Genomic DNA, 17,116 nt, shown 5'->3' with positions numbered 1-17,116 from the left:
CTGTGAAGACAATTTTAAATCAGATCGCGAAAATGCCCTAGGAAATGTCGTGAGGGGGGTGACGCAGGCGTTGTCTCCCTTGTGTGAAGCGGTCTCATAAAACGCCAGTCAAACACGTCACAGGGTTTATAAACAAGTCCCCTCCTCTTTGAGCTCATTCCCGGATTTGTACGGAGGTAAGAATGATATGACCATTCTACAGCAACAATTAAACAATTGCGTATACAAAATAACGTTTTAATGTTCCCTCCGGAAAAGCTCTCCCAAATTGCATTTAAGCGTATCTTTAACATTATAAATCAGTTATGTTGTCACTAATTTGCTATTATGAATTGTTTTCGATTTCAGGTCTGATGCTTTTTTCAATGAAGATCGGGCGCCAAGGACTTTCAAGTATTTGAAGACAAATAGCAAAAAACATTTTTTTCCTATCCAAGTAATGGACATTTAATTACTATTTTTGGCCTTCACATTTTGTTCCAGAAGAAAAGGCTTGCCTTTATCACAAACCCGCCCATAAAATAGCCAAAGCCATTTTTTTTCATATAGTTACGTTTGCCTGCTAATGTTTTAGCTAGCTAGCGACCTAATCATGAATTTTCCATCTTAAACTTGTAACAGATCTGTTGCCTTAAGGCATTGTTCATTATACCAGACGCTGAGTGGAGATATTAATAGTAAGTCGATTTTCCAAGAAATTTGAAATCGAATGTATCACTCCAGTCTTTCAGCTAATTGCTAAGAAAATGTAGCTAGTTTGCTAACTAGCTAGCTATAATTTTATTTGATAGTTTATGTAGCTACAAATCTTTGTAGTTGGCAAATACTGGGCAAATGAAACGAGTAGTTACAATATAGGTAACGTAATGTATGAGCTCACACACTTAAGACCTCGGTGCTGGCCACGTTTTCGTTAAAAGCTCGTCGTCTTTGTGTGTGAGACGGGTTACCAGAATAATACAGCGAAATGAATTAAGTTGTAGCTATAAGCAATCTGTACATAAAGATTGCCATATAGAAAGCAGGGAATTGTTAAATTTTTTTATGAAATCGCATCTTTTTCTTAAGCTCTGGGGAGCTAAATGGAACGAACTGCCCGAGCAATCTATACATAAAGATTGCATTACATGAAGAACCTATGGATCTTGAAATGAATAAGGAATACTGACATTTTATGTGTCGACTGTACAGACATCGAAAGCTGGCAAGATAGCGAACTAGCCAGCTATCTTACTAGAACAAATAAACGGGTTCCTTTGGAATACTATAAACTAATCGGCAATCTGTTCATAAAGATTGCACAATTGTGTGTCCATATGGGAATTCAACAACGCTGAAATTGATAATAATCGATTAAAATAGTCCATTGTCAGAGCTACTAAGTAGCCACAAAATGGCGGACAAGCTGTTGTTTTACCCGAGGAAAGAAGATGGCTAACCAATACCATACTGAGGCATATGGCTAAATGGCTAGTCTGTCATTGTATGATGGCGGGATTGTATTTGTTTTCAGCAAATGAAACCGATAAACGGAAACCTCGCGTTTGTATTATGTGCGCAACGCTTAGTTTTAATTGGATTGAACTAGCGTGTTGGCTGTATATCCCGGCAAATCTAATTCGGATTTATTTATACACATTGAGCGTTTGGAATTTAAACGTAAAACTTACACCCAGGGGCGTATGAAGGCCAGAGAGCTCGCTCCCTTAGCAATATCCCTAGCGTGGCGACTCGAGTGTTCTGTCAGTGGTAGACATGAGAGGGTGGGTTTTCATTCCGAGTCTGACGTTACTTTTGGAGCAGTTTGATCTTTTTTTTTAAACCGCAGTAATGTAACGTTTAGCTATTTGCCATGAAAGGATACCAAAAGTATGAGAATAAACAATTTCTACATTAGTGTCTTTTAGAAACTCGACGATTTTATAACTAATCTTATTGCATTTATTTGAGGCACGATAAGGTGTAGAACTAGTCGGCGAGTATTTAGTAATGTTGCCAGCTTGATTTTGATATAAGGCATGCCACATTTACATAAACATCAACATAAATTGACGGAAATTTTAACTTAAAAGTATTTTAAGATGTATCGAAGACAAATTAATGTAAACTTTGGTAAGCAAATAAGATGCATATAGGTTTGTCAATCATATTTGTGCCTGTAATTGTGTCAGACTTGTGTCAGGTTGTTTTGAAAAGTGATCTGTCGGACTGGCAGAATTGTCCGGTAAATTTTAGTTTGCAGTGGAATCTCTTTCATCCATTCATTAAAGTTAATTCCGTATGTTATATTTATTTCCCAGGCATGAGTGGTAATTGCTCACATGAACCCCAGTCTTCCAGTTTTTGTATATTTGATAACCAAATTAATGGTTCTTCATAGAAAAGTTACTCTACTGATGATAAGCCTGGTAATTGAACTGATAAACCTCCATCCATGCACAATTGTGTTTTAACAGCTGTGGAGTTCTCTGTCCATCTTGTGCATGTTTGTTGTTGCACTCATGTCTTTTGTCCCTGTGTTGTTTGGTGTCAGCTACACTTCTGTCACTTAGCAACCAACCACAAAAGACTAATGTACATTTTATGCATAGGTTATACATTTGAATATAACAATTTTTCCCCCTGAAACTCATACATTTAGTGTCAAGCTTTTTTCTTGCATCCCGTTTTAAGTATAATACCAGCCATTGTAATCAGAGTTACAGGGGGGCAGGTTCTTGAGGTAAGAAATCTAACAAATTAAAACTAGTAATATTTAGCCTGTTTCCATACATTTCGCTCTGGATTGGCAATCACTCACATTTGATGTTGATTGTACATCACAAGTTAAGTAAGCTTCAAATTAAACATGGAAAAAATTTCTCTAAATTTTGTTATTACAGCTACACAAGAGTTCAGTTGAACAGTGATCATGTGAGGTCCTTGATTATTTAAACAGTATTGAATATATGCACATCCAGTGAAGTCCCTTAAGTCGCCTTAAAATGTGTGTGTTATCTGTCAAAAATATTCATGATTATTAACTTTGATCTATATTGACATTCATATGCACACACAGTCTTGTATTTAGACAATAAGCTCTACACCCGCAGATTTACTTGGGTTTTCATTTGTCTAAAATTCTTTACCTTCAAAATATGTCTGGACTTCACCTTGTGTTAGTGGACTGGTTAGAAGTGATTTCATTTTGAAATCACATCAGATAGCATAGCAGAAATTTTGAATACACAGTGCTATACTTTTTCACATTTGGATAAGCAGGTGGGTAAATGTCTTTGAATGGAAATTGAGCTAAGTAGGGTGAAGCAGGTTTGAAAAAGGTAAAGTATTGCATCTGGTAATATATATCTAAACCTTTAAAATGTAAAATTACATTTTATTAGTCTTGATACTGTGTTGAGACAGAATAGTCTTTTAGAAGTTAATATGTACACTGTATTCCTTGATCTTAATATTTGGGCTCAACCATCCTGGTTTTTGTACTAACAGCTTTTAATGAACGGGTTGTATACCCTGTGGTTGGTGATGTAGTTTTGCAAATGATGGAAGTTATTCGATGTATCCAGCCAGATTTTAAGGTCTGCCCCTGAAATGCCCGCAAAGTCCTAATTCACTGATGCTTAATAGTTCCATTTACGGTTGTAAGCCCCAAAATTTATAATTTAACTACTTACAGTATTACTCTTTTATGTAAGATGCATGCTTGTGTATAATAGTTGAAGAATTAACATGTTTTCTCGTGAGAGAATGCATTCTTACAACCTCACATTTCTTGAACAAAAATTGATGGTAATACCTGCTGAGTGATGCCGGGTCTGACAGTCTGTAGTAGGGACCAGGGTTGGCAAACTGCTTTAGGTTATTGTACTTTCATTCATACGCGTGCATTAATGAGATGACTAGAGACATGATACTGCAGCAGTACTTAAGGTATGTTGTAGCTTATGGGTGATATGACAGATTTGCTTAGCAAGGAGTCATTCTTGGTAAAACGAGGATTTTATGCATTTTTCATGTGCATATGTAGATGGTTAGATAAATGGAAGAGGGAATAAGGGAATATTTTATTCAAAGATTTTATACTAATTGGTAGTGACAATCCTAATGAATCTGTCCCACTTCCCTCTTATGCCATTCGGTTGTACTTTCCTGAGTGTCTTGGCTCAAGCAATATCACAGTTCTGATTGCAACCATTGTTTACTTCAGTTAAAATTAATTGCTAATTTGTGGCAGATGTCTTTTTTTCTTTTGCAGATAAAAGTGATGATTGATTAAGATTTGAAGAATTATAGGAATAGGACTTCATGGGGCCAACAATGACTGCTCGTACATAACAATTAGTATGTTTGTAGTTCAGTGAATATTTTTTGAAGATATGCTATTTGCAGTTGTGATCAGTTGTTTCTGTGTGTCACTTTGTACAAGCATGTATTATTCTATGTAACTTTTAATTGCAAACCAGATGGGGAAAAAATGTTAGCCATCCCTTATTTTGTAAAAACTAAAATCACTAACTGAAATGTACTTAAAAATAACATTTTATTGTTTTTGGCTTTGTCCTAGTCATGTCAATGACATCCTTTCAGATACTGGGCCCTAAACAACCGACAGCTGAAATCCTGGTACAAATGTCTTTTTAAGTATGTCATGATTAGATGGCCCAATTTTGTATAAAGGCTCTGTTTAGCCTGACACTATATGGTTTGCCCAGTTTAAAAGGATAGAAGTTAAAAGGCTGATGCGTAATCAAAATATAAAAAGTCACACCATGAAATTATGTTCAGCAATAACTTTTCTGTTTCTTGCAGTTAGGCTTCAGAATTTGAGTTGCGCATTATTATATTGGTATAGAGTTGTGATAATGCCATTTGTGTATAAAACCAACTCTCGTTCCATTTGCCTGCTGTAGATGAGCCCTGTGTCAATGAAAAATAAGTAAACTGGAGTTCATCATGCGTTTTTTCATTGCGTCCATCCATTTTGACTTAGCCAATTATACCTTTGGGAATACTGCACTGTTACAGTGTCATGTTTTGATGGTGCAGGGTCTCTAAGGAAATCTATATACAGCAGTGTATTTATTTAATGCCAGCATAATGATTTGTCATGCAATAGAAGATGTTTTAAGGTGGATTTAATCATGTTTATTCTCATTCTGCAGTAAAAAAAATTTAAACCTGCGTTTCGCTTTCAGAAATGGCTGGGAGTGGAGTGGATCCCAGAGAAGTCATAAACGGAGTGGAGAACTTGCTGGGGAAAGATGGCGAGCTTCGCAGCCCTGAAGCAGTCACAAAGATAGTCAGGTAAGGGAGGGAATATTACGCTCTCTGTGCGCCTATAATCTAGCTGTGGACAGACGTCCGTGCTGCAGTGCATCCTGGGACGTTGTGTGTCCATTAAATGAACCCAAAAATGGTAAAGGATTAATTTAGTTGTTGATGATTTAAGGAGACTATATTTAAAGATCATTGTAGGAAAATCTACATTTTGCTCAACCTCCCACTGTGATTGCTACTTAGTTTCTCATTCTACGTTCTGCCTGTCTCTCTCAGTCTAATGAAAGCCTCCCACAAGATGGTGAGCAGATGTATCTACCTAAATATTTTACTTCAGACCAAATCTCATGACATCTTGAACAGGTGAGTCCAGTCTTAATTTATGACTACATTTATGACTTGTGTTCCCCAATAGCCATAGTTTAGGCATTGTTTTCGAGGAGTCATTGGAATGGAATCTAGAAATGTTGTCGCTGATTGGGAAGTGTGTTTTGGATATTTTGTTCATAGTCTAGAGGTTGCTTTTTAGAAATGAACGAAGTCAGTTTGGAATGAATCTTGACTCTCAGTGTACGGAAAGTCAGCTCACAAATAAAGACTTTCAGGTATTCTAGCTATAATAATAAGACACTTATGTATGGTTGAATTCTGTCAGTTTCAACGTCTCTCTGTGTGAATGGTTCTTGCCAGCAGGAGTATTCACCTATGCTGTTCTCTGCAGATTTATCAAGGTGGGGGGGTACAAGCTGCTGAATGCCTGGTTAACCTACTCCAAAACCACCAACAACACTCCCCTGCTGCAGTTAATTCTGCTAACTCTACAGAAATTGCCCCTCAAGGTTGATCACCTCAAACAGGTACCTGCTCCACAAACACCCAAGTCCTAATCCACAACTTTTTATTATAAAGGATATGGGTGTATGGGTATAAATGTTTTCATGGCACAGTTGCAGTACAGCATATACGAATGACCAGATATCACAGATATGTCTGTCATGCAGCATTCTGTTGTCAAACTACTACGTTTGCCTACATGTGATGAAAGCTGAACTTAAGACTCCATTTCTGTCTTGTTTCTCAGAACAACACAGCCAAACTGGTCAAACAGCTGAGCAAGAGTGGAGAGACTGAAGGTAAAAGCAGATCTATGAGTCAAGGGTGTATTCGGCATTTGTTTCTTTCACAGTGCGCTGTTCTATGTAAAGGCCCAGCAATGTATGCGACCAATGCAAATTGTGGGCGTCCCTCTCCTTTAGAACTGAGGAAGCTGGCAGGCGTGCTGGTCGAGGGCTGGATGGCAATCATTCGCTCTCAGGGTGTGTCGACGTCCAGTGGAGCCTCCCCATCAGGTATTTACATTCTCTTTGTTCCTTATCTCTCTTCATTCCTCACATTTGTTTACACTGCCTGCAGCTCTTAGCGCAGTACTGTGCATTTCCAACTGATGGATCCACCATTTAATTTCCACCCCACCTCCTTGACTTTCTGTTCTCCTGCTCACTATCTGTTCTGTTTGTGAGCATTAATGCACAGTGATGTGCGGTTCCATGATGTGTGTTCCTGTAACAATATCTGTCTCCCAGACAAAAAACGAAAGAAGGAGGAAGGTAAAGTCCGAAGCGGAGAGGTGAAGAAAGGTGGAGATGGAGTGAAGGTGGCACCGGAGGAGAAGAAGAAAGAGAAGCCCAAAGCCCATGCCCCCAGCCATGCCAAGTTCCGGTCTACAGGTCAGTGATGGCTCCTTTTGTCCTTGGTTATACATTTGTATGCGAACAGGAAGCTAATCAAACATTACATTATTGGAAATATGGTTTGTTTTCATCATTATATTAACAGAAATGCGCACTTTAAAATCTTACTGCTCATCCCAGGTTGTTTTCTGACCTCGTATTTCTCAGGTTTAGTTGGCTATACTGCAGTTATTAGTATATAAAGAACACCACTCAGCACGCAGCATTTAACTGCCCTCTGGTCTTCACAGGCCTAGAAGTGGACACCCCCAGTCCTGTCCCAGCCAAAAAACCCCCAGCCGCCCCCCAGCTTGGGGACAAATACAATATCAAACCTGCTGTTCTGAAGAGGCCCAGGTAAATTGCATCTAGGGCTATGATCGTGTTTACTTTAAGAACAGTCATCTCTTCTTTCCTAGCCATGCCTGTGTTACACGCTTGCCTGGGCTTCTAATGCACGAATGTCCAGATTGTCAGAAAGATATGCAGTTATTGGTTTTGTGAGCGTGCTACCTTGCTCTGAAGTGATCCCAAGTGGTCAGTCGGAATGTGTGACTGTTTGCACATCTCTCAGCCCCTCTCTGTCAGATTCACCTGTGGAGAAGAAATACAAACCACTCAACACCACACCCAATTCCACCAAGGAAATCAAAGTCAAGATTATCCCAGCACAGCGTAAGCACTTTAAATATCCCTCCTGTGTTCATACACACCTTTTGCTTAGCTAATCTCTTTTCTGCTCACTCAGTGCGTTTACATGCACAGTTGAAATCAATCTATTAATAGCTCATTTTGACCAAAGATGAGATTTAATTGGATTATGGTTGTTGTCCCAATATACATGACTTGGAAAGAATTGATTTATTGACCGAGGTGTGTCTGACGAAGGCTTCTTATTAATCCTGCTTCCTCCAATTTTCGCAACTTTTTTGAATAGTTCGCCATTCCGTGTTTTTCTTCCATCCATGTATTTTAGGATATTTAACTCCTTTAGTTGCGATAGCATGAAGTTGGTCTCCTCGTCCGTCCAGAAATGTGTTTTTTTTCGCCATGATTCTAGGGAGGGCAAAACGGAGCTTTAGAATGTTGCCAGAAGTGTATGCGCATGAGCTCGACAATGCATTTCTCACAGAAAAAAAGGTTGTTTGTCGTCTTTTTTTAGTTCATTACTTTGGTGATAGAAGTGACAATAACTAAGTGGTACTGTGCTGTTAGCCTTTATTGATCACCGTTCAAGGTTAATGCGAAGTAGCTAGCACAATCGGACAGCACTAACCCATAAAAATATACTTTGAATGGTACTTGCTCAATCGAACGGTAAATGTGGAAAACATTCGATTATAGTCAGCGGCACCAAAATTTTCTTTCACACCCTCAATAAATGGCACAAGTCCCATTAGAAGATTGAATTAAATCTTTTAAAGTTATATATTTTCTGAAACTTTATCGATTCTGCTTGGCCACCGGGAGCGTGTAGTTGCTATGTAAATTACGGAACATGCGCAGAATGCCTAGGCCAATTTTTGGCCTATTGAAGCGTATACATGCCGTAGTTAGTAAATCAACCCCCAAACCGCATTATCGTATGTTAGTCCGACTCTGAAAAAATCGACTTCGTACGATTTCATCGGACTACAATGTTTACATGATTTTTAAAAGTCCAGTTTTAGCCAGACTAAAACAATAAATCGACTTTTTCAAACATCATGTAAACCCACTGACTGTGAAGCTCAACTCTGCTAATGTCCTGGCAGTATTAGTAGTATAAATGCCCAGTGTAATGAGTCTGCATGTTTATACTTTACCCTCTGATTTTTCCCTGGTTCAGCAATGGAGTGCACTGGCTTCTTGGATGCTCTTAACTCTGCCCCGGTCCCTGGGATCAAGATTAAGAAGAAGAAGAAGGCTGTGTCTCCAACATCAAACAAGGTAAAACACCACCCAGCTGTCCCTCCAGCTCAGGACTCAGGAAATGCCTCCATTATTGTAGCATTGATTTAGTCCAGATTATAGCCATGGTGAGTTTGAATGTTCCATGATGGCTGAAGCTGGGCACTTTCATACTGAAACTGTGCTTTGGCTTGACAGCGTAGATCTTGATGTTTGCCAATGAGCTTGGAAAATTCAGCTGGCAAGCACTTAACAGCTGCAATGGCAAGTTGTGAAAGGTTAAAGTGTTGGCTTCCACTAGCCTAACTGACGATAATTGAACAGCGTAATCTTTCAGCTGCTATTTTTTATAGAAACTGTTTAAAGAAAAGCTGAAAGTGACATTTTGATATTTTGTGGCTCCATATGGCTTGGTGGCATGCCACATCTCCAGTGTGGCATGCCATGCATGCACGTGTGTGGTGTGCACATCCTAATGAAATAAATTGCACATAATACAGTGATTGCTAGTCTTTAGAATGTGTCAGGTGCACTTGATTTGTACTTTCATACAGCACACTGTGTTTTGTAGTCTTCAGTGTGGTGTCTGTATATGGTATCATGGGTACTGCTGGCAGAGCGCTGATTTGCATGTGCTTCTTGCTTTATTTCCACAGCCCTGCCCATTTGACAACAAGCCCCTACCCTACCCTGCCCCGCAGAGCAAACCCTTGTCCCCCGAACCCCCGGCCACTCAGAGTCCCCCCCATGACCCCCCCGACCTGGAGCAGCCGGGCACGCCCGTGCCCAGTGAGGACACAGAGGTCATGGATACAGGTGGGACACTGGACAGCCTGCTAAGTGGGCCCATGCGCTTTATAGTCTCATCGAGTGTCATGAATATCATATTTAGAACTCTAGAATTGTGCACACACCTATAGTATATCTATATGCTTGCCATTAAACATGACACTATGGTCATGGCTGACTGGTTAACAAATGACAGACCTAAATATCCGGTAGAAATTCTCTTAGATTTTAGCCAAGTTTGTTTCTACACTCCATTCCACACAATGTCAGTCAAGAAGCTTTTCAACGTCACACAACTCTTTGATTATGTATGCCTTTTTTTTTATCTTGTGAAGGGGTTCGTTCACTTTGCTTTGCCACTGCCCATAATGTAAGGGTAACCACACCTGCTGTTTTAATTAGCACAATGAGATCGTTAACCAGTCAGTCACGACCTTAGTGTCATGTTTAATGACAGGCATACGGCTGTACTGTAGGTGTGTGCACACTTATAGAGTTGTACATATGCAGTACGTGTATTTGACTGTGCTGAGCAGGAGTAGGCTTGCTAACCCCTCTCTGTCTCTCAGGGGAGAAACCCAACGCCCTGTCGGAGCCGCGCGGAGAGGAGGAGAGCCTGCTCACCAAGAGCGGGAAAAAGAAGAAGACGGTGCGCTGGGCGGAGGAGGCGCAGCTGAAGGAGTATTTCTTCTTTGACCTTGACGAGACGGAGAGAGGTGAGGGCGGCGAGAACAGCCGCGGTTTTGTGTTTCAGTTTCACGCCCACATGTGTTGCTTACGCTTGGATTTTGTTTTGCATTTGCGTGATAGACGCCCGTATCCCGGCTGACTTGCCTCAGCCAACACTTTGCATGCTATCTGTTTAGGGAAAGTTATGTATCCTTCTGAGCAGTGCAATGCCAGGGCCTTGAATAGGACATTCAACCTCCTTTTTTCAAGCACAGTTCCTTGATCTCCACACCACATTTCAGCCCGTCTGTCGCTGTGTGCCGTCTCTGTCAGTGTGACGGTAATGCTTTCTGCCGATGGGATGTGGTCTCTCATTGTCTGACGTATTTGTCTCCCGTCCCCCCAGTCAACGTCAATAAGATCAAAGACTTTGGCGAGGCAGCGCGGAGAGAGCTGATGATGGACCGGCAGGCGTTTGAGACGGCCCGCCGGCTCTCCCACGATGCCATGGAGGAGAGCACGGCCTGGACCCCGCCCCGGCCCCTCACCATGGTCACCAGCCTGGTCATCCCCGGAGCCAATAGCAGCGAGAAGCTCACGCAGAGGGACAGGGAGCTGGGCATCCTGCAGGAGATCTTCCTCAGCAAAGACAGGTGACTTCACCACACCTGGGCTGATTGGCTGTTTCCCACTCTATAGCAACGCACCATACTGGTTCCTTTCACTTTTGTCACTGATAATGCTGTTTGTGAAGCATCATCCCCATCATTAGTGATTACTCTGCTGCTCTTTCTGCCCCCTAGTGGTGACATGGTTTTCTGCAGAAGCTTCCCATTTTGTCAGGCAGCGAGTGAAGTCTGCCTATGGCCTCTGTAAGCAGCTGTGTGTCTTTGTGTGGCCTCGTGTGTAAATACGTGTGTTTCTCTGTGTGTGTCCTTCAGCGTACCAGACAGTCCTCATGAGCCAGACCCAGAGCCTTACGAACCTGTACCCCCGCGACTCATACCCATCGATGAGGTAATGTAATACCCTCTGCTCTCTGTACAGATGGACAAGTGCACAAAATACATGTACTTGGTCTAAATAATAATATGAATTATTATTATTGTTAATATGTATTATTATAATTGTAACAAATATTTAATTAAATGGTTATTCAAGTAAATTATGTACCAAAGGTTGAAAGCAAGTTTTAGAAAAATGGGAATGATTTATAGACTTTGCCTAGATTTCTGTATTTTGTGGAAGTTTAGCATTAGCCCTGCAGTGTGTCCTGGTACAGTATATTGGCTGTATATGTACTGTCCACCCGAACCACTTCCTGTTTGGCACATTGTCTTCGTTCCCCTCCGCAGGACTGTACCTCAGTAGACGAGAGCTACCAGGAGCCCATGGACACTGCGGCCCCGGCCGGCTCCTCCTCCGGCCCGCCCGAGGGCTCCAAGCTGCCCCCTGTCCTGGCCAACCTGATGGGCAACCTCGGAAACAGCGGGCGCAGCCCCCAGGCCCAGGGCCCCTCGGTCAACGTGCAGGAGCTGCTGACCTCCATCATGGTGAGAGCGCCTGGGAGCTGTCGCTGTCACACGCGCGGTGATGTGGCGTCCCTGCCCTCTCCTCAGTAACGCCCCCTTACGGTCAGTCCGAGAGGAGAGTCTGTGCTGGGAGACCCTCACGCTCTTGTGTTGTCACACTTCTGATGTGTTTGGGTACTGAGGACGCCGGGCTGCTGGGGCGTTGGAGACCTTCACAGGAACAGCAGCATGTCTGTATTTTGTCAGAGTGCCCCAGTCCCATCAGTAAAAAGGCTCTGTGTGCCAGCGCGGCTCATTTAGAAACCAGCACCCCGCAGAAGAATGCCAGCGTTTAGCGCCTTTTATGCACGCCGCTGTACAGCCAGGACGACTCCCCCACTTCATCACCCCACATAGCCTTTTTCTGTACAGTGGAACAGCGCCTCAAAAACTGGCTCTGCACACCAGTGGCCCTGTCATCCACTCCCTGCTTCTCACACCCTGAGTTATAGTGTGAATGATCTCTTCTCATGACCCCCTGTGGAGCCACAGGCCACCCGACTCCCTCCCATTCAGATGCCCCTATCCCCTAGCTAGAGACACTAAAACTAAATAAATGCACTCACCCCTTTTGGTCCTCCTTTGGGGTGTCCACAAATATCACATCAGGGTGTTTAGGAGGTCCGTCAGCTCAGTAGACAACCAGGCTCAATACTTTACTTCAGCCCTTCATGTGGGCAGGGAACTCTCATTTGATTCAGAGTCAATGACAGACTCAAACCGCACTCTGTGATAACACATGATCTCTTCCCTGTTCCCCTCCCCTTCCTAGGCGTCTGCCTTAGTAAATCATAACTATAGATAAGACAGGAACAGTTGTCTTTCATGGCCACACTTTCTTTTTATCTAAGGCACACTGCTTAGCATCCCAGCTGTGACCTTGGCCTGTTCCACCGACCTCACTGGCAGGCTGTAGGTGGAGTCTGCTGCTCACAATGCCTTCACCCTGCTGACCGCCATTTAAAATAAACACGAAGAGTCAGCTGCTGGGAAAAGTAAACTGTTACATGAATATAATAATACTGTCCATTCATTATTTACTTGATGGATGTATTCATAAGGGTAAATGGTTATGCAGATGAAATGCAAGGATCACTGTGAACAAACCCAATCTCAAAGACCAGACGGGCGTGTCCCCTTATTTTCAAATGGCTTTATGTGTGTACTGTCGCATATTGAGGATCTCTAAGAGCACCGTATCACAAATGCCTGCTTCTATGGAATAATTTACAGATCAGCCTGGAGATGCTATGAAAGGGGGGGGCTATGGTTTCGGTAGGCCTACGCGCTTTTGGCCTTGTTCGCTGCCTGTCTGTAGCAGTAGAGTTAATTGAGGCTGCTGTGTGCCGTCCACAGGGTGCACAAGGCGGCCACTCGGCAGAGGACCTGATAAAGCAGCCCAACTTCTCTGACCAGATCAAGCAGCTGCTGGGCTCCCTGCAGCAGAGTCAGCCCCAGGCCCCACCCTCGGGCCCGCCTCCAGGGGCAGGACCAGGTAAAGAGCCACGGGCGCTCCCTGTCCCTCAAGATCCGATCACTTGTAGATAGGGTCCAATGTCCCCATGGAAACGGGAGTGACAGTCATATATACTGATGAAAAACCTTATTTTCAAGCATGGCTGTAGTGGCATGGTCTTTGTGAATAAGATGGCCGAACCTTCAGCAGTACTAAGTGATGTCTGTTTAACCGCCTTACAGTGAACACAGGCTTGCTTGGCCACGGCCCCGGAATGAACATGAACATGAACATGAACATGGCGATGCCCATGAATGGCGGCTATCCACCCAACAATCCCCCCTCCGGCCCTCACTACCCCCACCCACCGCCGCCCCACGGCCACGCCCCCCCGTTCCCTGCTGGAGGCGGTCCCAGGATGATGGGCCCGCCCCCTGGCCAGCCCAGAGGGGGTGATGGAGGGGGTTACTGGGGGGAGGAGCCCATGAGAGGAGGCCCACACCGAGGCGGAGGCGGGCATTTCCACCGCGGCAGAGGAGGACGAGGAGGCCGGGGAGGGCGAGGTGGCGGAGGCGGACCCCCCAGGGGAGGAGGCGAGTTCCCCAATAGTTTACAAACGAGCCTCTTTACTGTGTTCATCAATGCTTTGTCACTAAAATACATTTTACCATGCATGTACAGAAGTACATTTTGTTTGTGCATGATGACATTTGTTTGATTTCATATGAAACGGTGATAGATTTATGGTTTTTCACGCTCTTCATTTTGTTTGCGCACAAAAGTAAAATAAATCATTAAGTCTTATTTCTCTTGTTCTCTTGCAGACATGTCCAGTCGGCCTGTGTGTCGGCACTTCAAAGTGAAGGGAAACTGTCGATACGAGAACAACTGTGCTTTTTACCACCCTGGTGTGAATGGACCGCCTTTGCCCTAATATGGCCACTCTGCTACTGTTCCCCCTTTGTGCCCTGCCCCTTCCCCTTAAACACAGTATGACTGAATTATGAAGCTGGATTCACCACTACGGCCAGAAAGAACTTCACCCACTAAGGACGGAAAAGCACTGTTCACTGGTTCTGCTCTCAATACATTTCTGTTTTTTATTTTAATTTTTTTATTTTTTCTGTGGGGATGTTGGAGTAGCAAGCTAAAAAAAATCCTCAGTTTACTTGGTTGTGTGTAGAGCATCTGTTTGTAATTAATGAGGAAATGGATGGAGGCTCACTGCTGTTTTCAGATGTATACCTCTCGCCTCTGTTGAGTTTCCTCTGTCCTTTTGCCCTTCTCCCTCTCTCCAGTCTGGGGGCTGGGGACTTCATCTCTGTAAATATTCTGTACTTCTAGAATCAAACACAAGGTGGCGATACCTTCGAGACTGTCCTTCTGGTTTTTTCTGCAGTCAGTGCCGACTCATCTCTAGGACAGGTTTTGTTTGTTTTTTTTGGTTCCTTTTTTCAATTTTTTGTCTTTGCCACCAATCATTTTATTAGTCATTGTATTTTTTTCTTGTTCATTTTTTCATGTTTTAATTTTTGTTTTGCAATGAGAGAATGACACTAAAATGAATGACATGAGAAGCTCAGATGGATAGCAGCCTGGATCCAGTGCAGGGTCTCGCAGATCTGTGCTCCCTGTGCCTGCCCCTGGAGGGTGTGTATCCCATGTGAGATATGAAACTGTGCCTATGTCAGGGCACACTATTCCACTGCAGTACACTGCAGAGCAGTTAATAGACTGGACAGCACGGCTGGGCTCTGGCTCATCATTATGGCTTCTGTCTCTGAATTGATCAGAGCACCAGGAAGTGTGCTTTTATTTTGACTGTGGTTCTTAAGTTTGGCAAGCTGCAGTCAGATGAGAGTGGGCCCTTTCATCTCTCAAGAAGACTGTTTTATTTGTTCATTATTAAGATTCAGTCCGACTCTCATCGACAGATGTTCTGCTGTGCTAGAGTTGCTATATTTAAATGTGGCGTTTGATCAATAGAGGCAGAGGTCTACTCCACTATAATTGTTATTTAAACCTTTTATTTCATGAGTTTTCCATTCCTGTAAAGTGGCATTAACATGTTTTACACCTGTTGTGATACAGCTAGTTGATTGAGGTGTTTTTGTACCATATGTTTAATTTTTAATTAATCGTTTAATCCATGATTTCTTGTGGCAAACAAAAGAAAACAAAAACTGCTGAAACCTGTCTCCCTAAGAAGTTGAGTTCCATCGATTGGAAAGTATTGCTGAAAAGACATGTTAACATAGGTGTAGAACTGAGCTATAGGCCTGTGAGTGGATGATCGTTGCTTTTCAAGAGCTAACACTCCTGAATTAACTCCCAGTTTGTAATACTAGACTGTTAAAAGGCTGGCCTGGGCAGATAGTTGTTAATAGCCCATACAGTCTTTTCTCCTCATATATTCTTTTCTATTCATTTTTAAAAGAATACTAGTGCGAATATGGCCCTAATTATTCTTGTACATCATAGACGCTACATGGTTTTAAATGCCAGCTTTTAATTTTGGGTTAATGTGTTCTGTCAGTGTTATATGAGCCAGGCGACACACAGTTGTCTGGGAAACAAGTAGTGTTTTCTGTGAAAACATTGGCCTTCGTGTCTCTTGTGGGACTGTAACAATGGCTTTTTTTTTTCTCTTTTTTTTTTAAAGAACTGCTTCACATTAATTTTCCAGATAAGTTTGTATGGGAGATTTATGTGTGTATCTGTGTCTATACATAAAGCATATACACACATTCATACACATTTGCATAATTTCATTGTATATATTTTGTACATGCGTTAATAAATGTGGACAAACTCAAGATTGATTTTTACTTTTTGTTGACTTGTTCCATTATTTCATAGAATGCCTACATAGGAAATATAATTGTAATATTTTTGAACAGTACTTGTGAGCTCGTAATTTGCTCAAATTTTGGAAATTCACTACACAATATAAGCTAGGTATCTTCAAATTTTATTCTTTTTTATTCTAATTTTAAAATTCAATTTTAGAATATTTTCTTTCACACCACAACGTTCAGAAGTCTATAGTGGACAAATTAATTATTGATATAATTTGCAGTATATTTATATTTAATGGTAAGCAAATTATTTATTTTATTTGAAATGCCTTTTATGGCTTCAAGATAACCAAGTAATATGCCAAAAAAACTGCATGAACTCTGGATGAATACGTCTGATTTAGTTGAAGGTCAATTACCTTACAACTTACTGGGAGTTCTTTGGCCATTCATAGTGATTGATTAAGATTGCAGTGTGAGACTCCAGTCCTGGATTCCAGAGTATCTGCTGGTTGAAAAATCCATCCATTTATTTGTTTAGTTGTGTCGATTTTGTAGTCCTCAACGACAGGCAATCAAATGAATGTTCCACTACTGTGGCGGTGGTAATCTATTGTAAACCTTCATGTCTACCCATATTGCCTGCACAAAAGTAACATTTCTGTATTGTAACAACAGAGGGAGCTGCAGAGTTACTGCATGTCTCAACATACCTCACTGCAGCCTCACATGCTTTAGCTGCACCAATCACAGAGATCCAGGTTTATCTGGACAGACCTGCAAGACTCTCCCACACACATCCTGGTATGCAGGGCGGGGTTTAGCACGGATGTCCTCTGTAATGTGTGTTCAGGCGTGGCTTTTCCTGGTTCCTTGTTTTCCCTCTGGCAAATATTGACAAGGCTGTGACAACTCAGAGTTAACAGAAAATGACGA

At 42.3% G+C, this 17,116-nt stretch overlaps 1 protein-coding gene across 6 annotated transcripts; it reads left to right on the top strand.

Moving 5' to 3' along the window:
• Positions 1-45: 45 nt before the first annotated feature.
• On the top strand, positions 46-16,210 carry LOC135262781 (serine/threonine-protein phosphatase 1 regulatory subunit 10-like). Of its 6 annotated transcripts, none has more exons than XM_064350008.1 (19): positions 46-176; positions 349-677; positions 5,196-5,304; positions 5,554-5,640; positions 5,999-6,134; positions 6,359-6,410; positions 6,534-6,626; positions 6,861-7,004; positions 7,259-7,364; positions 7,582-7,682; positions 8,836-8,936; positions 9,554-9,713; positions 10,256-10,402; positions 10,762-11,008; positions 11,297-11,372; positions 11,711-11,908; positions 13,283-13,421; positions 13,625-13,975; positions 14,207-16,210. In XM_064350008.1, exons 3-19 carry the CDS (start codon positions 5,198-5,200, stop codon positions 14,314-14,316), a joined length of 2,355 nt encoding a protein of 784 aa, XP_064206078.1. In that variant the 5' UTR covers positions 46-176; positions 349-677; positions 5,196-5,197; the 3' UTR covers positions 14,317-16,210. The 6 variants fall into 6 exon arrangements, with proteins under 6 accessions (XP_064206078.1, XP_064206089.1, XP_064206095.1 ...); XM_064350019.1 differs by lacking the exon at positions 46-176 and adding an exon at positions 4,565-4,623 and having other exon boundaries at positions 326-677; XM_064350025.1 differs by lacking the exon at positions 46-176 and adding an exon at positions 4,565-4,641 and having other exon boundaries at positions 326-677.
• The last annotated feature ends 906 nt before the right edge of the window (positions 16,211-17,116 follow it).

Source organism: Anguilla rostrata, chromosome 1 (assembly GCF_018555375.3).
Source record: "Anguilla rostrata isolate EN2019 chromosome 1, ASM1855537v3, whole genome shotgun sequence".
NCBI lineage: Eukaryota > Metazoa > Chordata > Actinopteri > Anguilliformes > Anguillidae > Anguilla > Anguilla rostrata.
This window is presented reverse-complemented; position numbering and strand designations above follow the sequence as displayed.